At 33.7% G+C, this 26553-nt stretch overlaps 1 protein-coding gene, 2 long non-coding RNA genes and 1 pseudogene across 26 annotated transcripts; all 4 read left to right on the top strand.

Moving 5' to 3' along the window:
* Positions 1-4368: 4368 nt before the first annotated feature.
* On the top strand, positions 4369-6183 carry LOC115966034 (annotated as a pseudogene).
* Positions 6184-7797: 1614 nt separating this feature from the next.
* LOC115966029 (putative disease resistance protein RGA4) lies at positions 7798-11605 on the top strand. Its single transcript, XM_031085361.1, has one exon. The coding sequence runs from the start codon at positions 7859-7861 to the stop codon at positions 11603-11605; it is 3747 nt and encodes a 1248-aa protein (XP_030941221.1). The 5' UTR covers positions 7798-7858.
* A 111-nt stretch (positions 11606-11716) lies between these two features.
* On the top strand, positions 11717-11970 carry LOC115966037. Its single transcript, XR_004086288.1, has 2 exons — positions 11717-11822; positions 11941-11970. It is a non-coding gene; the product is annotated as an uncharacterized LOC115966037 (long non-coding RNA).
* A 1659-nt stretch (positions 11971-13629) lies between these two features.
* LOC115966036 lies at positions 13630-26285 on the top strand. Of its 24 annotated transcripts, none has more exons than XR_004086275.1 (19): positions 13630-13858; positions 14781-14912; positions 16215-16285; positions 16585-16672; positions 16808-16882; positions 17362-17443; positions 17779-17849; positions 18231-18313; positions 18992-19242; positions 20166-20226; positions 20848-20961; positions 21071-21326; positions 21474-21859; positions 22870-22952; positions 23359-23435; positions 24090-24414; positions 24716-24839; positions 25145-25179; positions 25762-26285. It is a non-coding gene; the product is annotated as an uncharacterized LOC115966036 (long non-coding RNA). The 24 variants fall into 24 exon arrangements; XR_004086273.1 differs by having other exon boundaries at positions 16556-16672; XR_004086277.1 differs by lacking the exon at positions 16215-16285.
* Positions 26286-26553: the final 268 nt, after the last annotated feature.

The raw sequence follows: 26553 nt of genomic DNA, 5'->3' as shown, positions 1-26553 counted from the left end.
TTTCTCTATCTTCCCAAGCATTTTTGTATATAAGTGCTCAGGACTTTTTCTTATTGGTGATTAACCCGATGCCCTTGTCCTCATTTTTCCAACACAGAGTAATATAAATACAGAGAAATAGAAAGAAATCAACCAGGTTTCAGTGTCCTCATTTTTCCAGAAACAAATACAAATAGCACAAAATAGCTGGATTTACTACAAGAAAAGGCGCCAAACAAAAGAAATAATAAACTTGATATTTGGCAAGCTCTACCCACAAGAGGATCTGCACACAATGACTGAAAAGTTTTGGTCAGTGTCCAATGCAAGTTCTTTGTTTAGTTTCACAACTTTAGATCATGTGTGAACCTGAATTCCCTCTTAATAAGTGAGACATAATGCATGAGATTTTTTAACTTTTTAAAATGAGAGGTAGTGTAGATAGAATTTGAACTCAAGATTACTTACTTTGTTACCATGATAAATTACTGTTTGTCCTACAAGTTAAATTCTTAAGAAATGATGAATGTGATTATTTAACCTCATAATATTCTAATGAAATTGATCTCCTATCGTAACACACACCCTACAATAGTCTAACTAACAACATAAAATGGCCTTTTAGGGTGTGGAGGGAAATTAGTGATAACGTCTTTTTTGTTTTGTTTTTTTTTTTTTTTTTACACATAGGTCTAATGACACAATAGATTTATTGATATACAATAAAATTGATATTAATGGTGGTTTCATGTAAAAGTGTTGTTACACTAATCATAATCTATCACTTCAACATGTAAAATTCATTAAGTTAGATGACCCTCCTACAATAAAGCTTTTTGTGTGTACTAACAATATAAAATAAGTAAATCTTTCTGGGTGTACTTTTACATGACAAGGCTATGAATGCACTCTATAGCAACACAATTAAATTTCAACCCCTGCGTAAATTCTAGTTACTTCAATTAATAGTTTTTTAGTTGTGGAATAAGAGATATGAAGTTTGAAATCACGTACACCAAAATTCAACTTGAAAATAAAAAGCAATCACCGTAAAATGGATACTGACTGAAATTCTGTAGTATCTATAATTAAAAACAAATTGCCACCTAGGCCCAATTAGCTGCATGGCTTCACTCAAACCCCAAAAAGGCAGAGACTACAAGTTATATTAGACTAAGCCCCAAAAAAGGTAATAATGGCATACCCTATCTAAAACACACCTAGAAACAAGAACGACGGCGTAGCTCTATTGCGACCTAGTTGGCCAAAATGGGAAATTAACTTTGATTTTCAAACATTATAAATAGTAGGCCACGTTTTCAAACTATATTTTTTACTAGCATATCGAGTCTAAGAGACTCGATTTAGGGCCTATAAATCAAGTCTCAAAGACTCGATTTTCATGGGTTGATCACGTCTGATGTGGCATTTTTTTCACGTGGCGACCACTTGGAAATCGAGTCTTTAAGACTCGATTTATATAATTCCCAAATTCAATTCTCAGGTCCAACAAACAAACACAACACATTTTCAGGTCTGAGCTCGTCAACCTAGGCTGCGTGGCCAGGTTGCACGGGCCTGGGTTGCGTTGGCCTGGGTCACGCTAGCGTAGGTCGCGCGGCTAGGTCGCGCTGGCCTGGGTCAGTTTGATTTTCAGATTTTTTGATTTTTGGGTTTGGGTTTCCGATGGGTCAGTTTGATTTTCAGATTGGATTTTGTTCTTGGGTTTTTTGGGACTTGACTTTGGAAGTTTGAGAAAGGAGAGTGGGAGAAGGACACTTGAAAATATCTGCACTGTGAATGTTGCAGATATAAATTGAGTTTTAGAGACTCAATTTATAGGTGGACGCCACGTGGAAAAAGTGTCAACTTAGACCCGATCAGAACATAAAATCCGATCCTCAAAGTCTCGATTTATAGACCCTAAATTGAGTATCTTAGACTCGAGATGATAGTAAAAAATATAGTTTGAAAACGTGGCCTACTAATTATAATGTTTGAAAATCAGGATTAATTTCCATTTTTCTCTGACCCAGTTAGTTCATTTTTCTCGTACAGCTCAAAAAAGAACTGCGCGCTTGTTCAATCTCAAAGATCAAGCAAGTTAACCAAAAGGGTATGTTTATTGATCTTTATCTCTTTCAATATTCTTGGTACTTTTTGGTATATGGGTTCAAGTTGAACATATATATATGGATTTAGAGCATTGGTTTCGTTACTGTTTTGGTTAGGGTTTTGAATTTTAATGAGCTGTTTGTATATGGGTACCTTGAGTCCTCTGAAGAAACACGAACATTTGTATTAGCATAAACCCATTAAGCATAGTTGTCTTATGAATGTGCTTGGTTTTTGTTCTCTTTTTATTGTGGATGATGTTGTTAGTGGATACAATTTATAAAAAAAAAAAAATTAGGCAATTTCAAATACTGTTTATGGGTGTTTCTATTTTTTCTTTTTTAAGATTCCATAGGTTAAATTTGGGTTTGTCTTGTTTTCTTTAAATAAGATAGTGTTTGGATGCAAATTGAAGATAAATCAATTGTTTTATGATCAATGGGGTAATTTTTTAGGACCCTTTTGAGGCACATGTAGTATGGAATCACATTTTTGCCAAATATTTGGTTAGTTTCTTAATAGGACATTAGAGTTCCTTGGTAGCTCTTGAGTTTAAGAGAGGAGAATAACGGAATATTACTCATCACACTCTGTGTGGTGTAGGATTAAAAATGCTACAATGTGCCTTATAATTTCGGAGAGCAAATTTAAGTGGAAGTTCCTCATACGACTTTTTTCTAATGTAGAGAAAAACATGTATTTGAAGGTGATGTTGTTTGAAGCTTTATCAAGGCATGGACTTGAGGATTGTATTTATTTGAATACTCTGTAGTGTGAAAGATGTCCAATTTAGAAAACCGACATTTGTTAAAATCTTTTCATGCTTGTTTTGTGACTTTTGGGGTTTTATATGTTTCACTGTTAAAACCTACCTTTTGAATCGGTCTTTAATTCTTTATGGTTTGTGACAGCCTATTAACTTCAATGTGAGATAGGATTCTGATAACGCCTTAAAATGTATACTTGTTATATATTTATATGAGTGTTATCTCCTTATTATTATACTTAATTTGTATAATTAAGCCATGATTTGTATTAGTCCCTATTATTTATTTTTACATAATTTCTTGAATAAAATGCTATTCATTGTGTGTAATTTTCTACTTTCAGGAAATTATGTGAGAAATATGAATTTACAGGAATTTGTGAGAGAATGGAGGTCAAACTAAAATTAAAGTGGAGTTAAAGGACCATGCTTAAATGTCTAAGGAGGTGTAGCTGGAGTGCTTGGATCGTCTACCATGATTGGAAGCTTCAAATAAGGAAAGAAATCAAAGAGGCAGAATCTGAAAAGGAAAAATCTGATTTGAGCACTGATCAGTATTTTGGACGTATCTCTCTTCTCAAAAATCCAATTGACACAAGGCCAGATGCGTTGGAACCGTGACTTAAATATATACAACTTTCCAGTTTTGAGTTTTTCGAAATTCTCAATTTTTGAAGGCCGAAATTAACTCACAAGTTACCACTGTAAACCTGGACGGAAATTAAAATAGTAAATGTTTTATTTTTTGGGGGACACTTAGACATTAGGGTTTTGAAGGGAGGCTCTATAGAACGAATTTTGGAGAGAAAAACTTGTATTTTTCCTTTCTCTAATGGCAGCCTAAACTCTTTGCTAAAGCTAGGGGTTATGTTTTTTCTATACGATATGAATATTCAATGTGATTCTTTCTAGGATTTTATCAATAACATATTTGATTGTTCAATTAGATTTCTTTTGATGTATTAGATGCTTTCAATAAGTTCAATCATGTTTTTCTTATTGTTTAGATAAATTTCTAATAGTTTCAAATAGAAATCAAGTTTTAAAGTGAATGGGTTTTTCTGAAAACTTTCTAACCGCATTATTAATCAAGGTTATCATGCATTCTTGAATTGTCTCAGTTCAACCGAATCATAAGTTTTTCATTGTATAAGAACAATCAATTATGAAATAGATATTTTTCTTAGATCACAAAGAATCTCATATCGATATAGGGAAACACCCCGATACCCTAGTATTTACATTATTGATTTAAATTAGTTTTTATTATTATTGTTGTTAAAAATCACCAAGCAAAAGTATTTTTCTTCTTTATCCAAATTTTTGTTTAATTATATTGTCTTTGAATCTATCCTGCTCCTTGTGGTTCGACCTCGGTACTCCGAGAATTATATTGCTACGATTAGTCTTGTTTGATGACTAGTCCATTTATTTTAGCACATCATATTTCGTTAACCTTTTGTGAGATAATATTGCTTAGACCAACTGGAGTTTATTGGAGTTTATTTGTGAAGTTTATTAATAATTAGTTAATTTAACTTTTGCTATTTTATTGTTCTATCATCGAGGAGAGAAAGATCAGATTTTAGATAGGCAAAATGAGTGGAGGTGGAGTGAAAGGATCAGCAACTACGAAAACTCCTGGAGATTTCCTCAAATCAATTCTTGGATGACCTGTTGTTGTTGAACTGAATTCTGGAGTAGATTATTGAGGTCATTCTCCCTATTTCTTATTTGTGAAGCATTGTTTCTAGTCTCTGTTTGTGTATGTGTGGCTAGTTCTTGATGGAAGTGTAATTTGTCTCATAGCAACATTCTTCTCATCTAGGGATTCTAGATGACTCCAATTCCATAGGAAATCTCTTTTTTATTATTTATTTATTTTTATCTTTTATCTTTTTTCTTTTTAAATATGGACTGGCTAGTTAATATTATATATTTTTCTATATAAAAAAGAAAGAGTTTGGTAACTTTTCTCATTCGAGGGAAGTGTTTTATGTTTTATTTTTCTTATATAGTTATAATGACCATCTTTGTTTTAATCTTTCAATTGTTCTCTCTTTGAGTTCACCTTCTTTTCTTTGGAAAGAAATTGCTACCTTTTTCTGAGTACTTCTCCTAGGCATTGATTGGTATCTCCTTCATTTTGCAAGCTGTAATTATTTGAATTTTAACAGCTTTGAATGCATAATTGATTTTAAATTTATTGATTTCCCCACTATTGACACAATTACCATCTATCACATAGTTTACATATAGAGGAGGTATCCTTCCCTTATATATATTGCGTAACTTGGTCCTTATTGTTTATCAGATATCCACATATATTGATTACTGATTTTAGGTACATTATTTAAAGATTGTTTATCAGATTTCCACAAATTTGTAAATGGAAATTTTTGGCTAGTCTTTTGGTATATTATGGTAACTGTCTTTAAGATCTCCATGATAAGAAAATGAAATTGGGTTATCAGAAGGGGAAGAAAAGAAAAGAAAAGAAAAAAAAAACCAGCGGGGGGTTGGGGGTAGGAGTATACATAGCATGGATAATGATGACATGGCATATTGAAGTGGCATGAGGTGTAGGCTTGGCTTGTGATGTGACGTGACAGTTGAAATTCAGCCCTTAGGCTTGGCTGGCCTTGTGCCATGTCATCATCATCCATGTTATGCGATCTATTCCTGCATCAAGGAGGAGGCTAGGCTTATAAGGTGGTGATAAGTAATTGAATTTTATTTATTGATTTGTGTCTAACCCCACTTTTACTTCTTACAAAAAAAAAAAAAAAAAAAAAATTTGTGTCTAACAATAGAATATATCGCTAATGGGTTGACGCATATCTCTAGTGATGGTTGGTGTGCCCTACTTTGTTTAGTTCTGCATGTGTTATGAAAAAAAGCACTCATAGCTATTATAATGCCCTTTAATGTTCATGTGTAGGCATTCTTGCATGTCTAGATGGGTATATGAATATAGTAATGGAGCAAACAGAAGAGTACGTCAATGGGCAGTTGAAAAATAAGTATGGTGATGCCTTCATTCTCGGAAACAATGGTACTTTAAAGGATGACTTGTTATTTTACTATAATTATTCAATTTTTTTTCCCCATATCAGCGATTGAGTTATCTCTTTCATGCAGTTCTCTACATTAGTACATCAAAGAGGACATTGGCAGATGGGGCTTAGTTTTGATGTTTATCAAGTAATATAGATCATTAGCAGTCATGAATTTTATGTTTGTATTGTAATGTAGGATAATTTAGTTTTTGGAAATGAGGATTAGAGAGAGCTACTCCAAATTGGAAAAATGAAAGTTTATTGTGATGGAATGAGCTGTTATATACTTATATGTTTGATTTGAAGAGTGATAAATGGTTGTCATTGCATTAAGAATATAATTGATAATCATGATCATGATACCATAACCTTGCTCAACAGATTTAGACATTGAAGGCTGCACAACCCGTGCCGTGTCACCAGTAACTCAAACCCAAGATTTTGAGAGCGCTTGGATCTTACATGATATTTCTTCCCTTTTGTCATTTTTTTGCTTTCTTTTGGACACTCTCAATTTTAAGGAGTGTTGAATAGAATGGCCTATACTTTAGTCTAGTGGGCTGTTTTTGTAATTGGGTTGGACCTGTTCTCATCATTTTTTTTTTTTTTTTTACCAATTTGTTACCTAAGATTTATTTCACCTAAGTTGTTTACAAATTTATAATGAAAATGTTGTGTAGTTTTATTGAAAGAAAAGGAAAAACATGACTAGTCCAATCCAAGATCCATCTCTTTAGCCATGTGGTGGACCCACTACTTCTAATAATTGAGTCTTTTGGCGAGTGGTAGTCCAATGGTCCTCCCACTTTAGAAATACAAATAAGTCCATCTTCTTTCTGCAAGTGGTTGGTGGGCCTGCTTTTTATAATAATTGAGAAATTGTCCTTGCTTTGATAATTGAGAAATACAAAGAAACCCATCTCAATTATTCAAGTGTTGGCCTACTTGTTCTAAATTTTATTATTTTCCATGGAAAAAAAAGGCAGCATTAGGAGAGAGAAGAGAGAAGGAAAAGACATAAAACAGCCTTGAAAACTTTTCTTTTCACATGAACAATTATAAGATAATATATCGGCCCATATTTGCCTTCTTTTAAAGATTTGATCAAATAGTTTTTGGTTTGCGATGATAGTTTTTTATCATTAAGTTCGGATTTAAAAAAAAAAAAAGCTATTTAGTGTATGCCTTTTAATCATTAAGTTGAGATGATTTAAAAAAAAGAAAAGAAAAGAAAAAGCTATTGTGTGGATGACGCTCAATCAAAACAATTCAATTTCCAAAAAAAAAAAAAAAAAAAAAGGAAAATTAAAAAGAAAGAAAGAAAGTAAGAAGAAGAAGTCTTCCACTGAAATAATTTTCCACCATTTTTTTTTTTTTTTTGATAATCAATTTTCCACCACTTTCCATGAAACAAAGTAACAAACCGAACCTAACTTTCAAAGAAAATCCATTTACAATATTATCTTAAATAATCCATGATTTTAAGTTGTTTGAGACTTGTCCGATTTATTTAATCGGGGTCTTAAATATTCATTATTCATTTCAAAATTCAAAGCATAAGGTGGAAAAATGTTTCAAATAATTCCTTTTAAGTCATCAATTTTCTAATGAAGACCAAGTATTCTTTTTCAAATATAATTTGTCATTATTTGTTGCTGTAGCTGACCCCTTTTCTTTAGAAAAAGCACTTTACTTTTGAAAAACACAATTATTACGGTTCTGTTCACATCACATAAAGTCCCATATACGTAAAAGACTAGAAGGAACCTTATCTAATCATGTGTGGCTAGTGCGCGTTGCTGATAGGGTTCCCTCCTTCTACATTATTAATTGTTGTTGTTAGTCTTTAACATCACAATTCTAGTTTCTCATCACAATTCTTCTATTGCTTCCAAATACTGAGAGCTTATTTCTGACTTACCACAGTACCAAACCGAAGATGGCTGAGACTGTCCTTAGTGTTGTTGCTGAGGAAATACTAGGCAAGCTGATTTCACTTGCTACTGAGCAGATCAGCCTTGCTTGGGGTTTCAAAGATGAGCTGACACGGCTTCGTGACTCATTAACCACGATTCAAGCTGTGTTGGCTGATGCAGAGAGAAGGCTAGTGAGAGAAGAGTTTGTGAGGCTTTGGTTGCAGAGGCTTAAAGATGTTGCTTATGATGCTGATGATGTGCTGGACGAGCTTGCTTACGAGATTCTCAAGCGAAAGGTAGAGATCCGAAATCAAATGAAGAGAAAGGTATGCTTCTTCTTTTCTTTTTCAAATTCCATTGCATTTCGTTGCAAGATGGCCAACAAAGTTAAGGCTATTGCTGAATCGCTAAAGAGAATTAATGATGAAGCAAATCAATATGGACTTACTAGAGTCGAATTAGTAAATGCCAATCCTAAGATTATCCCAAGCCACCGAGAGACAGACTCCTCTCTTGATCATTCTGAAGTTGTAGGAAGGAAAGATCTTGTCTCAGAAATAGTAGAGTTGTTGCTTAATGCAGCCAAAGAACGACTTTCGGTCATTCCTATAGTAGGAATGGCAGGTTTGGGAAAAACAACTCTAGCAAAATTAGTGTACAGTCATGAGTTAGTAAAAAAACATTTTGATAAGACAATATGGGTATGTGTCTCCACTGAGTTTGAAGATAAAAAGATTTTAGAAGAGATTCTTGAATCCCTTACTTGTAAGTCAAGTCCATTAAAAAATAAGAATACAATACTTGAATGCCTTCAAAAAGAGTTACAAGGTCAAAAATATATTCTTGTACTTGATGATGTATGGAATGAAGATCTTGTGAAATGGGAGACTTTAAGGAGTTCTCTGATAGGAATGAACTTGAATGTGGGAAATAGTATTATTGTAACAACTCGTAGTGACAAGGTGGCTGAAATTATGGGGACATTTCCTCGACGTCACTTGGAAAAACTATCAGAAGATGATTGTTGGTCCATAATGAAGAAAAAAGTATCTCTTAATGAAAAAATTCCACTAACTCCCAATTTGGAGGCTATTGGAAAGGATATTGCAAAAAAATGTGGTGGGGTTCCATTACTTGCGAGAGTTTTAGGAGGGATGATGTATTGTAAAAAGGAGGAAAGTGAATGGTTGGCAATTCAAAAGAGTAGTGTTTGGAATTCCCTAATTGATAGCAATGGAATCTTATCCATACTAAAATTAAGCTTCGATCATCTTTATTCACCATCTCTAAAAAGGTGTTTCACATATTGTGCAATTTTTCCTAAAGATTATGAAATGGGAAAGGAAGAACTAGTTCAACATTGGATGGCTGAAGGGTTCCTCCAACCAACTCAGGAACATTTTTCGCCAGAGGATAAAGGTTTCAAGTATTTCGATATTTTATTGGCAAATTCCTTATTCCAAGATATAAAAAGGGATGATTATGGTGATCTTGTAAGCTGCAAGATGCATGATCTTGTACATGATCTTGCCCTCTCAATTTCAAAAGGGGAAACCTTGCATTTAGATGACACGGTAGGAAATGACACTGAGTTGTCTCATATCCGACATTTATCTCTTATATGCAATGACCAAACAACACCAACAATCCTACAATCTAGAGATGTCATGGGTAGATTGCGCACAATTTATTCTATAGGTGCTAATCTTGGCGACAAGTTATTGGAATTAAAATGTGTACGTAGTCTATCTTTATCTGGGGAACATGTAAACCAGTTGCCCAGGTCAATTGGTGAGTTCAGACATTTGAGGCTTCTTCGCATCGATTATACCGACATCAAAGTATTACCCAATTCTGTTACTAAGCTCTATAACTTACAAACTCTAATAATCAAGTCTTGTTATCTTCTTAAAGAGCTTCCAAATGATCTACAAAATTTGACTAACTTGAGACATATTGATATTGAACATTGGTATATAAAACAATTGCCAATAAATATGGGGCAGTTGACTTGCCTTCAAACGTTGCCTTTCTTTGTCATCGGTCAAGATGCTGGTCATCGAATTGAAGAAGTGGGATGCTTAAGCCAACTCAGAGGAGAATTAAGTATCTACAATCTAGAGCATGTGAGAGATAAAGAAGAAGCCAAAACTGCAAATTTAGTGGGAAAGGCAGGAGTGCAGAAGTTGGGATTCTATTGGAATAGAGAAAGGGATGGAAACAATAACGATGAGGATGTACTGGAAGGCCTTCAACCTCACCCAAGTTTGAAAAGCTTAAAGATTGAAAATTTCAAGGGTGAGAAGTTCCCTTCATGGATATTGGCACGTGATAACAGTAGTGGTGGTTTGTTTGTTTTGGACCATCTGTTGGAAATTCGTTTAGAAAACTGTAACATGTGCAACGAGCTTCCTACACTTGGGCATTTACCCCGTCTCAAGGTTCTTCGAATAGAGAGAATGGATAACGTGACATGTATAGAAACAGAGTTTTACATTAATTATAGTGGTGAGAGATCAAGTAATAGTGGAGGTGGTAGTGGCAGAAATGTGGTGTTCCCAGCTTTGAAAACACTTGTTTTGAAGAAGTTGCCCAATCTAGTGGAATGGAAGGACGCAATGGAGTTGAAAACAATAGAAACGGTGTTTCCTTGCCTTGAGGAGTTGACCATTACATCATGTGGCCAATTGACAAGTGCTCCATATCATTTTCCGTCTCTTAAGAAGTTAGATATTGATGAAATCAAAAGCACGGCATTCGAAAGGATTATCAGCAAGCTTACCGCACTCACCTCCCTCAAAATTGATAATATTTCAGAACTTGTTTGTTTGCCAGAGCAGTTATTGCAGAATAATAGGAGTCTCATGTCTATAAACATATATAATTGTTCTGATTTGGTTTCCATCTCGCCGCATCAAGATGTAACCTCTCTCCAATCATTCACAATAAGTGGATGTAGGAAATTGAGTGAATTGTTGAAAGCACCGCTCACCCTTCCTTCTCTTGAGACGTTTGAAGTAAGTGATTGTCCTAATTTGAGATCCTTTCCAAGTCTACAAGGTGCGGGGTCCCTTCTCCGAAGTCTGGCAATATCGTGTGGTGACGAAGTTCTACCGACTGCGTTACAATCCTGCACGTCGCTTTCAAGTTTGATTATAAAAGAGTGTCCAAATCTTATATTAATTCCAGAGCTACGAAAATTGCATTCTCTTACGGTGTTAAAAATTTGCGATTGTCCTAATCTGAAATCAATTCCAGATCTAGGAGAATTGCATTCTCTTACCCATCTAAGAATTTTCCGTTGCCAAACGTTGAAGTTAACGTGTTTGCCAAAGGAGTTAGAGTGCGTCACCCGCTTAAAGTCTTTGGCGATCGGTGGGTTTTGTGAAGAGTTGGATGCGTTCCCCAGTCTCAGTTCCATCCAACACTTGCACACGTCCCTTGAATTACTATCATTGTTTGGGTGGGCTAAACTCAACTCTCTCCCGGACGAAATACAACACTTCACTTCACTTAAATATCTGTACATATTCAACTTTGATGGACTGGAAGCTTTGCCTGAGTGGTTGTGCGACTTTTCTTCTCTTCAAACACTGTTTCTTCGGTCCTGCAAGAACCTGATGTATCTGCCCACATCGCAAGCCATGCAACGCCTCACTAAATTACGATCATTGGAGATTTATTCTTGTCCCAAATTAAAGGAAAGATGTGCAAGAGGTAGCGGGGCAGAGTGGTCCAAAATCGCCCATATTCCATATGTCGAAGTCTAACGTTCAATTTTCCTGATTTCTCTAATACCCTATATTCTTAATTGCCCCCTAATTTCTTCCTTTCTGTCTTTCAGTTTTCCCAAAATATGTTTCCTAGCACTACGGAGAAGTAATTAATCCACTCCATAGAAATCGATGGGTAATATTTTATACCAAAGGGTAGCTGTGCAGATTTGTCCATAGCTTTAATGTTATTAAAGAGGAAGCAACTTGAGTGGTAAGTTTATATCGTCTTCCCTTCTTTTTCTTTTTCTATGATAATCTCATTTCATAATTGCCCCATATTTTTGCTCTCTCTCTCTAGTTTTCACCCTTATTTTTAGCTTGATGTGTAGGCATTGGGGATGACATTTCTATTGTGTATAGCTGGAGGAAAAATCAATCAACTAATTCACTCTCAACTGTAAGAGCTGGTAAGTTTTCTCTTATGTTTACTCACCTGTTACTCAACAAAACAAAAAAGAAAAAAGAAGTAATTGTTAATCAATAGTTTTCTTGTAAAATTAATTTTGCATGATTAGTGTTGCTACTGGGCTGTTACTCAATTGGGGCAAGCCTCTATGAGATCTATAATGCAATACAGTTAACAACCTAACTTGTCAAGTCACCACCAACCTCTTTTTTTTTTCCCTAAGTTTTTGCTATTTAAAATTGATAATGTGGTTCTACTGCTCTTTTGTTAGTAGATAACCATTTGTTTACTGGCATACATTAAGGCATTAAGCTCACCATATGGCAGAAACTGCAGATATTTTACTGTTGCCATTGAAAGGAAGGATGTGCTGTGGGAAAAAGAGCTCTACGGTCCTTTTTTCTATTAAATGAAAATGGAAAGTTTGAACAGCCAACAGATAGCATCTTATGGTTATCCATTGGTGAGTCCATCCAAAACAGACTTCCTACCTTTCTCTTTGCTATTAATTTTTTTTTGACCAATAAATACTCAATGATCTGCTTGTCTTTCATGACATATCCACTTCTTGAAGTTTTTCACAAAAATTGGGCATGATGTGTCTGTAGGGTTATTTGCTATTTGTTTTTCTACTGGGAGAATTAAGAGCCACCTGTGCACAAATAAGTCCAAATACTTCAACTACCATTGAAAATAAAAAAAAACATAACAAAGTGTAGGAGAATCATATGTTTTTTTTTAAGAAAATACAAACTGTTAGTCAAGTGTCCTGGAAAAAAGCTTTTACTGTCAGCTAATGATTAGGTTTTTATCCTATTTTTTTTGAACAATTGATCCAGTAATTGCTCATTTTTCTTGAAATCTTGCTACTTAGTGGCAATTCAAAATCATAGCATTATGCTTATAGTTATCAGCTTTTTAAAAGAAGTTAGCAAAACTAAAGCTAATAGGAAAACGTAAATGGAAGATCACTAACTACCAAGTATGTTCTTATTGGTGAATTAATTTTTCAATCCGAAAGCAGCCTTTCATCACAGTAAATATCTTTAAAAATTCACTCACAAAATCAAATCTCCCAACTCAAGATTTAGTACATTCTATATGAATGTATAAGAAAAGGTTAGGAAAATAAATCGGGTGCTCTTGCATGTCAGTAACATTTCATATTGAAAAAGAGACACTCTACATCCAAAAGAGCCAGGGAAAAAGAAAGAAAGGGAAAGAAAAAAGAATATGATACTTCCTGCTGAACTCAGTCAAGGCAGTAAGGATAGGGAATTTTTTTTTTTCTTTCCCTTATAATAACAGATTCCTTGACCTGAGATATCATTGCACCTTTTCAGTCTTCATACTGTGATATATGTAATTTATAAGTGGAAGTGGTGATATCATTTCATCATTAAGCAATATTTTCAAATTTGTAATCCACAGGTAGCACTTGGCCATTCTTGTGAGCTAGTCACTTTTAGTTTCTGATTCAGCAGACCTTTCTTTTCCAATGTCAACTGTCAAGGATCCTTTACAGATCATCCAGTTTGGAGCAAAATCTTCTTTTGGTTACCTAAGCTGCTCGGCCAACAACGGAATCTCCCAGCAAAGCAATAGTTGTGTAATCCCTTTCTATGGAAAGCTAAGTTGAAGTTTTCCGGAGTGGTTGAGGATTTATTTCAATTTATATCCATGCGAAAGCTAAGAATACAATCATAGATGGATTTTTTTACTGTTCACTTTGGAAGGAATATGGAAGGAGCAAGAGTGTCCCAGTACTAGAGGATTGGTTGTAGTCCAAAAATCACAATAGAAGGAATTTTAAATTGGTTCCAATGATTACATTAAAATTTGTGAGTTAACCCAATCTCCTCTTCTCTTCTAATTTCTCTCTTCCAACAAAAATATCTAAGATGCATTCCTTTATTTTTTTAATCTCCCTCCAATTTTGTATACCATTTACTAAATTAGTTGTTTATAATTTTGTATACCATTTATGGATGTTGGTTATCCTTCATTTTTAATCAAAGGTGTACTTCAACATGCTAATTATCCGGCATTTCCCAATTAAAGGTGTACTGAAGCACAAAATGGTGCAAGATTGCCCTTATTCCAAATATTCAAGAAGACGTTTGAATCTTATTTTAAGCTAAAAAGAATAAAAAAACAGTATTTTTCTCTTTAAGTGTCCTTTTGTCTAATGTTTCACATTTGGTGCATCATATTTTGTTGTATGGCATATGTAGATCTTCAAATATTACTGAAATAAGATTTTTTTTTTCTTTGCACAATTACGTCCTTGAATTTATTTTTGATTAGGTTTATATATGATGTGTAGGCATTGGGGATGACATTTCTATTGTGTATAGAGGAAAAATCAATCATCTAATTCACTCTCAACTATGAGAGCTAATAGTAGTTTATAAGCGTTGGTAATTGTTCTCTAATGTTTACTCACCTGTTACTCAAAAAAAGGAAAAAGAAAAAATTGTTAATCAATAGTTTTCTTATAAAATTAATTTGGCATGATTAGTGTTGGTATTGGGCTGTTTGCCTGTTACTCAATTTGGGCAAGCCTTCATGAGATCTATAATGCAATACATTTGACAACCTAACTTGCCAAGTCACCACCAACCTCTTTTTTTTCCCTGCTGTTTTTGCTATTTAAAATTGATAATTTGGTTCTACTTCTCTTTTGTTATTAGGTAACCATTCATTTATAGGCATACATTAAGTTGATGCATTAATTGCCTCACCATATGGTTGAAACTGCAGATATTTTACTGTCACCATTGAAAGGAAGAATGTGCTGTGGGAAAAAGAGCTCGACGGGTCCAAGAATGTCTGTATTAAATGAAAATAGAAAGTTTGAACACCCAACAGATAGCATCTTATAGTTATCCACTGGTGAGTCCATCCAAAACAAACTTTGTACTTTCTCTTTTACTATTATTATTATAATGTTTTTTGAGCATCAAATACTCAAATGTATTGCATTATATATCCAATTTCTTTAGGTTATTCACAAAAATTGGGTATGTGTCTGTAGGGTTATTTAGTATTTGTGTTTTTACTAGGAGAATTGAGAGCCACCTGTGCACAAATAAGTTCAAATACTTCAACTACCCGTCAAAATAAGTAAACATAATAAAGTGTAGGAGAATCATATATTTAAAAAATATATATATACAAACTGTCAGTCAAGTGTCCTGGAAAAAAGCTGCTACTGTCAGCTAATGATCAGTTTTTTATCCTATTTTTTTGAACAGGGATCCAGTAGTTGCTCAATTTTCTTGAAATCTAGCTTCTTAATTGAAGTTCAAAATAATAGCATTATGCTTATACTTGTCAGCTCTTTTAAAGAAGTTAGCAAAATAATATCTCTTTAAAAATCACTCACATAATCGAGTCTCCCAAATCAACATTTAGTATATTTTGTACGAGTGTATAAGAAAAGGGTTAGGCAAAGAAATTGGGTGTTCTTGCTAGTCAGTACATTTCATATTGAAAAATAGACCCTCTAGATCCAAAATGGCCTGAACACGTTTGCCTTGATCAAATTCAAGACAGGGAAAAAAAAGAAGAATATGATACTTCCTTCCAAACTTGGTAGGATAGGGAAAATTTTGTTTTCTTTCCCCTATAAGAACAGATTCCTTGACCTGCAAAGTTTTAACGTTATTTTGTAAGTTTAGATACCATTTCCCTTTTTCAATCTTCATACTCTGGTATATGTAATTTATAAGTGGTGATATCATTTTGTCATTGAACAATATTTTCAAATTTGTAATCCATAGGTAGCACTTGGCCATTCTTGTGAACTAGCCACTTGTAGTTTCTGATTCGGCGGACCTTTCTTTTCCAATGTCACGGACACTTTACAGATCATCCATTTTGGAGCCCAATTGGCCAACAATGGAATCTCCTAGCAAAGCAATAAGCATGTAATCCCTTTCTATGTAAAGCTAAGTTGAAGTTTTTTGGAGTGGTTGAGGATTTATTTCAATTTATAAAAAATTTAATTGGGTTCTTTTTAATTATAATTAATTAGTTAGCATTTTTATTTGTTGATTTCATAAAAACATTCACTAAAAATAACTTGTGCACATCTCTATTAAAACATTTAAAAACACTACCTCCAATTAAGTTTTTCCATCTATAATGGTCTTTTCTTCTTGTGAAGCTTTAAATTATTGTCTTACCAAATAGGTGACCATAATTCTGGATGCTCTTGATTATGCAAATGTTCATACGATAGATCCTAATCACTTGCATATAAGGTAATGGACCTTTCTCTATAAACTAAAACAATTGGCTATTATTTGATATTTATAGCACAATATGGTTTTGTAACTCATGACTAAGAGTCAAACTCTTTTAAAAATTTTAGTCACTCATGATCAGTATTGACATAAGTAGTTTAAATAACCATGGTCTTGATTGATTCTAATGACTTCTGTCATGATTTTGAAAAATGTAAGAAGCACAGCTTATGCTCCAAGCATGGGTAAATTCTGATTCTTGCCAATGAGTTCTGTCTTTGGTTATAGAGGATGCTAACAAAAAACATATCACAAAGGTTCTACCTGGTGTCTCACTCCTTGAAACATTGGACAGACGATGAGCTCTAGCTCGACTGGCACTTCGTCTTCTAAGGGAAGGGTGAGGTTGGTGGGTTTAACACCCTCTTATTTTTTGTGATATTTTATATATGAAATTCTGATTACTTGGTACTATCTTTACAATTTTAAGTTACCAATTTGCGGTATTTAGGACCCTTTGTATTTGTACAAATTTTGAAGGTTCTCCCTTAGGTATATCTGGAATCTATGAGAAGAAATTCCAAATGTATGACTGAATTCTAAGATTGTCATTAGGTGAGCCTATAATTTCAAACTCCATAATAGTTGTTGATGTTGTGAATTAATTTGAATTTTTTTTTTCCTTTTAATAAAGAGATAATTTGAAGTTAGTTTTCAAACTTGAAAAATAATCGATGACATTCATTTTTCATTTTTTCCTACAGTTTTACCCTTGCTTAAAAGTACTTGGAAGTTAGTTTTCAAACTTGAAAATTCATCAATGACATACATTATTTATTCTGTCTTAATTTGAGTTTTACATGAAATTAAAAGTCTTGTTTACTGTACTCCATAAGGAAGGGCATCTTTAGATTCTAATTAAATTGAATGAGACCTTGATTCCATATTTTATTTTTTGGGATCAAATTATGATACAGTATAAGCCATATTACCATTAATTAAGATTGTCTTGAAGATTACACTGAAACTACGTTGATTAATTTGATTCTCTCTGAGTTTTCTTTTACTTTTTTCATAGAAACTTCTGTTTTTAGGTCAACTGGAGTCATATTGTATATGTATTTGCAAGTCTTGATTGCTGCACTATACTTGGAAACACCATCAGTAATGCATTAGGTGAGGCCTAGGTTTTTCCAATGCTTTCATGATCGTTGCTTTCATCTTCTATTCATGTATATAGTATTCCTAACAATTCCACCATGTTTCATTTCAAATGATGATTTGTTATGGCTTTCTAACTTTTGAAGCATCTATGCTGGTGACTTAAACACTTTACTAGACTATGAGGTAGACATCCATAGTTAGGCTTTTTATTTCATCAAAACATTGCACTAAAAATTGCTTGTACATATCTCTATTAGAACATATGAAAATTCTATCTCCAATTAAAGTTTTCCATCTATAGTGGTTTTTTCTTCTTGTAAGCTTTATATTATTTTCTTGCCCAACAGGTGACCTTTGCATTGGATGCTCTAGATCAAGCATACATTCAGAGGATAGTTCCTAATTGCTTGCATATAAGGTAATGGACCTATCTCTAATAACTAAAACCTATTTTCTAGTATTTGATATTATTAGTACAGTTTTGTTTATATAAAAGCCAAATTTTCTGAGTTTTGTCTCTTATGATCAGTATTGACATAAGTAGTTTGAACTACCTTGATTTTGATACTTGATAGACTTTGATGACTATTGTCATGGTTTTGAAAAAGGCAAGATCTAGCACATGCTCCAAGCAAGTGATAGATGGCAACTTCTTTTTTTTGAGCATACCTTTAAATTTACCAATCACACATTATTGACTCCTAATCTCTTCACCACCATCCAATTTTCTTGAGTCTTTTCCTTTTTCAAAATTTTTCTTATTCTATCATAAAAATTATTCTGTTGTGATGTGTTGTAGGCACTTGAGGAAATTTATCTATTCTTTCTGGCTGGAGAAATAATTTATTATAGATGGGAGCTGATGAAAGTTGATTAAAGTTGGTAAGTTCTCTCAAATCTTCTCCTCTTTTATTGTCTTTCTTATTCTTAACTAGTATATTGTTTATGCAATTATTCTCACCCCTTGGTTTATCCTTCTTGTTTCTTGGAATGATTTTCATGTTTAATGTTTAGAGACTATTATTCTATTGGTTTGCTGGAGCAAGAGCTTATGAATCTAATTTTTCTCATATTCCAACAATAGAGAATTAATTATAAGTAATACAATTTAAGTTCCTCTGTTTTTTATTTCTAAAATAAATAAAAAATTTCCCCATTGAAAATTTTAGATATAGCTAATAAAATCCATAATTGAGATTGTTAATAATTCTTCATGTAAAAAGAGCTTCAAATTTGAGATATAGCTAATAAAATCCACAATTCAGATTGTTTTTTAATGGTTCTTTCTCATTTTCATTTTCAATATGCAGGCATAAACTTTTTGCCGGCTTCCTACAGATTTTTCAAAATTTTGGATATTAATACATGGCCATATATGCTAGTTGCAGTAACCTCTCCTAAATCGTTCCTATTTGTTGATGGATGATGTGTTTTTCATTTTTCCATAAATTAGAAAATCATTGAGTCATTGTTGTTGTGTTATAAGGCCCTTCAATGTTAATTAAGTAGTGTTAAACATAATTTTAGTGCTTTATTTAAACAAGTTTTTATATTTAACAGAAGGCCCTCATATTTTGTCCAAATAGAGAAAAAGGAAAATTCTCTTCAAGTTCTGCACCCACAATGTACTTATGATTTCAAGAAGCCGGTCTGTTCCCTTACAATATGCTGCTGATTTTTTGTTTCCCTCATTTAAAAGAGGGATATGCCAAGGGAAATGGTCCCTAGTATACCTGGATAGAGAAATCATAAAAAGCAAGTGATAAGTCCCTCCAAACTTGAAAATTCATTAGTGCAGGAAACATGTTCAGGTACTTCTTTTTGCTGAGACCTTATTCTCTTCAATGTGGCATAATGCATAAGAAACTCAATTTTTTGTTCTTTACAATTATATTTCCTTCATTTTCTTAAAAACATTACAATACAAGCACATGACTGATATTTTACAAATTTCATACAGTTAAAAAGGTTCAATCAAACTTGCAGTTTTTTGTCATTTCAACAGTTTTCCAAAGAGTTGCTTATTTATCATAGATCTAGCTTTAGAACTATTGTCCAAGGTCCTAGTAGCACATGTAGAAAGTTGCTGATTGCTTAAAATTGTACATATACAAATATATAAATGGTATTGGTGATGATCCAACAACTATTTGGTAATGGGAGCTTTGATTTTGTCAATCGTGGCGCATCTTGATCCCTTTCACCACACTTTAGTTTGTTACCAACAACACATAATTAGAATATCTCACATGGGAGAAAATCTTTTGTAATATAAAGGAAAAGCATAAGAATCGGTCTTTTCTCTAGTCAATAACATGTCATTACAAACAAATAGGCTATCATGCGTATGGCTTAATCTCAAGTCTTTGCTTCAGCCTTTTCAACTATCTACACTAGCCTATTTGAACACCAATGAAACAAATAAACTATCTTATATGGTATCTGGAAAACTTTCATTTCTATAGGAGCTATACATTTGCAAGAAGCTACAAAATCTACCTATGGTGGAAGTGGCACATTGCCTCACTAAATTACAAATGCGAATGATATTTCAGTTTCCCAATTTGAGGTCATGTAGGCTTGCACAAAATGGTCTTAGATTGCTCATGCTCTGAGTTATATATTATAGTTGTTTTTTCAAAAGTATTTTCCAAAAAGCCAAGTTGTGGTTAAGATGCAATGATATGGTTATAAGCATTAGCTACGTCTCATAAAAAATTTCATATGTGTTCAGGTGCTCTCCTTTGGAAAGGGACTGGCTGCCTTTTTCTAAAGGACTTCTTTGCCATTTACTGGTATAACCTTCATTTTGCAAACTGACAATTGTTTTAAGCTTGAATAGCAGAATGATTTTTAATGCAGAATGAGCTTGGATTTCCCTGTTATTAATTTTCTTGCTGACACAGTCATCGCTTGTTACAAAGTGTATATATGGAGTTCTCCTTCCTTTACTAAAATTCTTAACCTGCAACTTAGTGAACATATGTTGACTACTCATTGTTTGATAAATTATTAACAATTTCCAAAGGGGGATCAAGTACTTTAGACAATATTACTTAGAGTTTTGAGGAGGAAAAACAGATAAAAATCAAGATATCTAGAGTGACATTCATGTATGGTACATTTGCCCTCTCCCATTTTCTCCATTAAATTTTTCTGTCAAGATACAAACCAAAGGAAGGGGAAGGGGGAAGGGGTGAAACAGAACTTCTGGCCAGTCTTCTAAGGTAGGGTGCATCCTTGGAAGTTAAAGAAATACCACTTGGCTATAAATGGCAAATGGTGAATTTTAGAATTACTCTTTGTAGATAAACATTTGAATGATGCTTGCTGCACCCCACTTTAATTTGTTCGGTATGGACTATGAAAACATACATTTATAGGCATTTATGATGCCTTTTAATCTTTATGTGCAGGTATTCTTACATGTCTGGATGGGTTTATGGACATAGCAATGGTGCAAACATAAGAAAATGTCAAAGGGAAGTTGAAAATTAACTACGGTGATGTCTTCATTCGCAGAAATAATGGTAACTAAGAATTGTCTTGTTATTTTACTGTGATTATTCAACTTTCTTTTTTTGGTCAATACCATATTTTACTTGACAGATAATGATTGGGATATCTCTTTTGATGCAGTTCTCTACATTAGTATAAGTCATGTAGATCATCAGCAATCATGCTTTTAATTAAGATAGTGGATTTTGGAAATGAGGATTGGAAGATCTTCTCCAATGGAATGAGCTATCATATGTTTGATTGAAGAGTAATGCCTTATTACTATTGTGATGAATGGTATCATTGATTTAACCGTGTGATCAATGATGATGATGATGATGATTGTTGAGTTGGTGGCTTGACAATGTGAACACCCTTTCCAAATAACGTTACTATGGTAATAATTTCGTTAGTTGCCCGATTTTGAAAGAATATGTGAAACTAGCATTTCGAGTTTTTAAAACTTGAGATCCAATTAGAACTCGAGTTTTTAAAACTCGTTTTGCCCGGTTTGTCAATACACTTACGTGGACAAATTTTCCAGGTGGACGAAATTCAGCCACGTAGAAATCGAGTTTATAAGACTCGAAATCTGCACAATATATCAATCTGATGCTTTTAAACACTCTCTCAGTTCAAACACCCTCTCACTCAGTCTCTCAGTTCAAACACTCGGTCTCTCAAACACTCTCTCTCAGTCTCTCAAACACTCTCACTCAAACACTCAAATCAGTCATCCTCAACCCCTCAGCGTGCAACAAAAATCACCCTCACCCTCAAACGCTCTCTTTTTCCTCACAATCGGCTTCAGACTTGAAAATCCCATACCTTGAAAATCCCTTTTCCTCACAATCGGCTTCACCCTCACCCATACCTTGAAAATCCCTTTTGTCCTTACCAACGGAAGTTCAAATTTTTTCAAGTTTGAAGGTATGTTTTTCTTATAAAAATTTGAGTTTTTTAAATAATTATTCCATCTGGGTTTAGCCCAAGTGTTTGTGTTTGATAATTTCCCTTGTTAGTGTAAGATTTAAGTTAGACGGATTTGTTTTGTTACTTGTTGTATGATTTGGGTTGCTTGCATGTTCTGTTTTTGTCTCTCTTTTTTGTTGGTTTCTGGGTAATAATGCTTGATATGTGTTTACTTGCTGGGATTTATGTTTGTAAAATCTTTGTTATGGGGTGGTTGCAAATGTTGCAGAACTCTTTGGATTTGTGTAATATGTCTTTACTTATAGTTTGTGTAGAAATGATGCAAATTTCTTCATTGGGCTCAAAATTAGAGAAATTTGTGCTTTTGTTTGTGCTCTTATTTTTGTTTTTTGTTCTTGGGTTATAATTACAAAAAAATTTAAAAAAAATTGAGGCTTTTGAGTTTTGATACCTTATTTTGTTGTGATTTTTTTACAGTTGAAGTTGTTTGCAACAATTTCTTGGGTTCAAAGTGACATTACTTTCATGGGTTTTCCTTGTTCTGTACTTAGCTTTAGCATATAGATTTGTTCTTACTATCTCACATGGAAGATTCTGTTTAACCCTTTGGGATTTGCTTGATTTGAAAGTATTGTTGTTCTTAGTCTATGAAGATACATCAGCACAATTAGTTTATTTCATTCCATAAAACTGCTTCTACACATGGTTTTTCTCTGCTTCATTGAAGTTTAGTTCCACTGAGTTTCTTAAGGAAGCCCCCATCACTTTGCACCTGATATTGACCCCCACAATAGCATGTAATCTTTGTGTATCAGGGTGATCACTTGTAGTGTTTGCTGACCTTCTAGTTAAAACAATTCCACCAAAAGCTAAATAATGGTGGCTGGTAAAATGAGTGAAAAGAACATTTGAATTCAAGTTTGGTACACTTGGCCCAATGCCAAGATGTGAATGACTACAACAATAACCAATTTGATAACCCTGCAGTTCTTCCTCTTATCACACAGGTCGTTTACAGTCAGATTTCCAATCTGACTGCTGTTATTGGTCAGGATATTGGCAAGCAGTCCAGCTTCTGCATTAGGGATTGGTGAGTGATCCCACTTTGTTTGCTCAAAAAAAAAAAAAATTAAAATGCATGGAAGAATAGAAAATTGGATTTTGAATCTTATTATATTGATTTCGTTTGGTTATGAAAAGTCAGCACAATTTAAGTTAATGGGTGAATTTGGTAAGCTAAATGAAGTTCTTGCTATTAATGGTACTTTGGATTCAATTGCTAGATTAGTAGTTGTTTATTGAAGCTTAAGCTGCTTGAGAATATTGTAATTTTGTCTATTTATGCGTTTAAGATCGACATTTTAATTTCCCTTCTTTCATTACAAATTTTTTGCCATATGTGTATTTTTGAATCCCATTAATCTTTTTATTTGTTTACCAGTATAAAAGGGTTGAATTTATTTGATTTTATCTTGAAGCTTAGTTTATTGTTTCAGGAATACTGACTGGGATTGAGCCTTTAATTTTTCAACCAACTTGGATTTCTTAGCTTCTTGCATCCAGAAGACTAATGGTATAAGTTCTTTTGATTAGAAAGAAAATGATAATGCTACTCTTTGAAAGATGAGAAAATCCTGGAAAAAACTGTAGCTTAGGATTTTTGATATTTTAATGTCTATTTTGCTGAATAACATATAACCATATGACTCAGTTCAAATGACCTTCTCATTTAATGGGGAAATCTTTACAACATTAATCATACACTCTTGATGTTTGCGTCCTTTTTTTTACCTCAGTGTTTTTGGCAACCAATTGAGATGTTCAACAATTAGCGAGAAGCTGCATGTTGTTAGTGAACCAATGTAAAAACTCTGACAGAGTAATGATTTAGTGGTCATTCATGCGTGATTATTGGGTTGCTAGATAGATGTATATTAGATTATATGTTCTTAGAACGTTTGGGATACTGTAGAATTTGCTAGATCTATTATTTTCTTTTCTTTTCTTGTGAACATTCAGTAATTGTATGGCACATTGAGTTCAACATAATTATCATTTTGTTACTGATAAGGTTCACTCTCTCTTCAACGAATATTTACTTATCAGGAAAAGAATGCCATGGTTCACATTAATTCATTTCCAATATGTTAAGAATGAGAGTCAATTTACAAACCATCAATTTTTTGTCCTTGCTGACTTTTCTCAATCTACTTGAAAATCTTTTTAGGTTAACATCTCTATATCTTCATCTATTCATGGTGGTTTTCACTCTCCTACAGGAGACATTACACATCGCTTGTGTTCAGTAGTAGAATTGAAGTTTTACTTCAATAGTTTCTTTGAAAGATCTGGGAGTACCAATTACTTGAAACCTAATAAGAACTGTAATTTAACCTCATGGGTAAAAGGCTGTGAGCTGGGATGGGCTTGTAGTGTTGGCTCAAATCAGAAGGTTAACCTAAATGATTCAAAGGTCATCCCCGCAAGAACACTCAACTGTCAGGCTTGTTGTGAGGGTTTCTTCTGCCCTCATGGTCTTACCTGCATGATTCGTAAGTATTTGAGAGTCCTGAATAGCAGTTCTTTCTATAAAAACCTGGAGGAGCTTCTAATTGATAAAACTTCAAATGTCAAATTGTCTTGTAGACATCAATTGCCATAATAAATTTGTGATACCAAGTTATTAAAATAGGAGGCCACATATAAATGTTACCATTGGGATAAAAATTTATGAAAGGTCAACCATTTCCCTCCATATCTCCTAGGAATCAAGTAGTACTTATACATATGTACTTTTTCTTTTTCCTTGGTTAAAAGCTGTCTCTGATGTTTCTTCTGGTTGTTGGTCTCCAGGGAATCCAAACCATACTTGTGGAGGAGCAAATATTTGGGCTGATGTTGGTAGTAGCAATGAGTTATTCTGTTCAGCTGGATCATATTGTCCAAGTACCACCAGCAGACAGACTTGCACTAGTGGGTATAAAAAAATTTCTCATTATTGATCACTTAGCAACCTTCTCTAATGTTTTGCTCGTTGCAACCTTGTACTTGGTTTTTGAATAATGTTTTAACTTGATATGAAAGAGTGAAAGAGTGCTTTCATTACTGTGGACTTAGAAGCCTTCGTATCATTAATGCATGTATTTAATTTATTTGGAGCTATTAGAGCATGATCTACTTTTGGGGGAATATGAGTTTGAAGTAAAAAGAACTTCTTTTTATAATTGTCTTTCTTGCCTCTATGATTATTTCCTAATGCTGTCATTTTTTTCATGGGACTAGACATTACTGCAGGATGGGTTCTACATCTGAGAAAAGTAAGTTTTTTTCCTCTCCCCCACCCCCTCCCCCTTTCAACTAAATTTCTGAAAAAGTTTTACATAATATATAGCAATGCATGTGGATTAGTTTATGATCAATTAGTTGTGTAGTAAATTCTTTTTTCTATGCTGCAACAAAGAAGAGTTTATTTTTTTCCTTTTTTTTTTGGTACTGCTATCTACGCCTTAATACAGGATTATGGATTTGTCTAGAGTTTCCTCTCTATAAGTTGTGTTTTATTGGTACCCTAGATAGACCATAGAAGACTATATTCTTAAACCAAAGACCATAATCCAATAAACCAAGTGAATGCTACATTACTTGTTACCTAGCCTGCAAACCATGTTTGCTTGCCTCCATTGATGACTCCCGTTTGGTAAATTAAGTATATAATATTAGGCTATTAACTTTGGCTGTAACTTATTAGGGATTTAACTGTTTGTATTGCTATTTTTATGTCAAAAGTAAATTATTGTCTTCCCTTGCTTTTTTGAGTTTGCTGTTGCATTTCTGGTATAAATCTATACCAGCTTACTGATAAGGTTCCCTGGCTCATGTGTCTCTGTGTCAATTGACAGGGTCATCCAAATGTGAAGGCCATCCATTCATCTAAAGGTGTTGGTGAGCCTCGATTTTTTTCTGGCGTCGGCTGTCTTTTTTGCCATCAAAGATGCCATTACAGCTTCAAGAGCAGAAGTGGGTTGTAATGACTGGTTTGCTCTGGTTAATCCCGTAACACCCGAACGCATCCGGATGGCTTGTTTGGATGAGTTGACTGCACCATTTATATGTCTATTGCTTCCACCCTAAGCTCAATGTTTGATGCAATAGCCTTATTTCAATTTAGCATATCTCTCAGTTCTCACTTTGTACAGTTTACTTGTCTTTAACATAGTGGTTACAAAATAAAATGAAATAAACTGACTTTGCCAGTCAAGGAAGAGCAAGGGGAACGCCCTTTTTGTAAGTTAAATAATGGTATTCTCATTATTTACTATGGTACAAGATGTACTTACATCAGCACAATTAAAGGATCTCAACTTAAAAGATGTACTTAAATTTTGTTTCTAGAAAAAATATTGTAATTTCATTGCTAATTGCTTCCCCGTTTGTAATATGTAAACCTGAAAATTCAATTCTCTTTTCTGTCCATTTTGTTAATGGAAAGTATGAAACAAATGAAAATTGAGTGTTTTAGAATTTCTAATGCTAACCTAAAGCATCTTGCTTTCCCTTGCTTTCTTAGTGTTTTTGGCTGGAGAAGAATCTTGACAACCTATGTATATATATTTCCACTAAATTTATTAGACTAACATTGCGGTTGTTCATAAGTATCTCATACGTATATAACTTACTTTAGAATAAGCAAA

This window comes from Quercus lobata, chromosome 10 (genome assembly GCF_001633185.2).
Source record: "Quercus lobata isolate SW786 chromosome 10, ValleyOak3.0 Primary Assembly, whole genome shotgun sequence".
Taxonomy (NCBI): domain Eukaryota; kingdom Viridiplantae; phylum Streptophyta; class Magnoliopsida; order Fagales; family Fagaceae; genus Quercus; species Quercus lobata.
Note: the sequence above shows the minus strand (reverse complement) of the source record. Positions and strands in the feature narration are given on the sequence as shown.

Coding starts and splice junctions, on each gene's coding strand:
- LOC115966029 (XM_031085361.1), top strand. CDS start 7,859: ATGGCTGAGACTGTCCTTAGTGTTGTTGCTGAGGAAATACTAGGCAAG.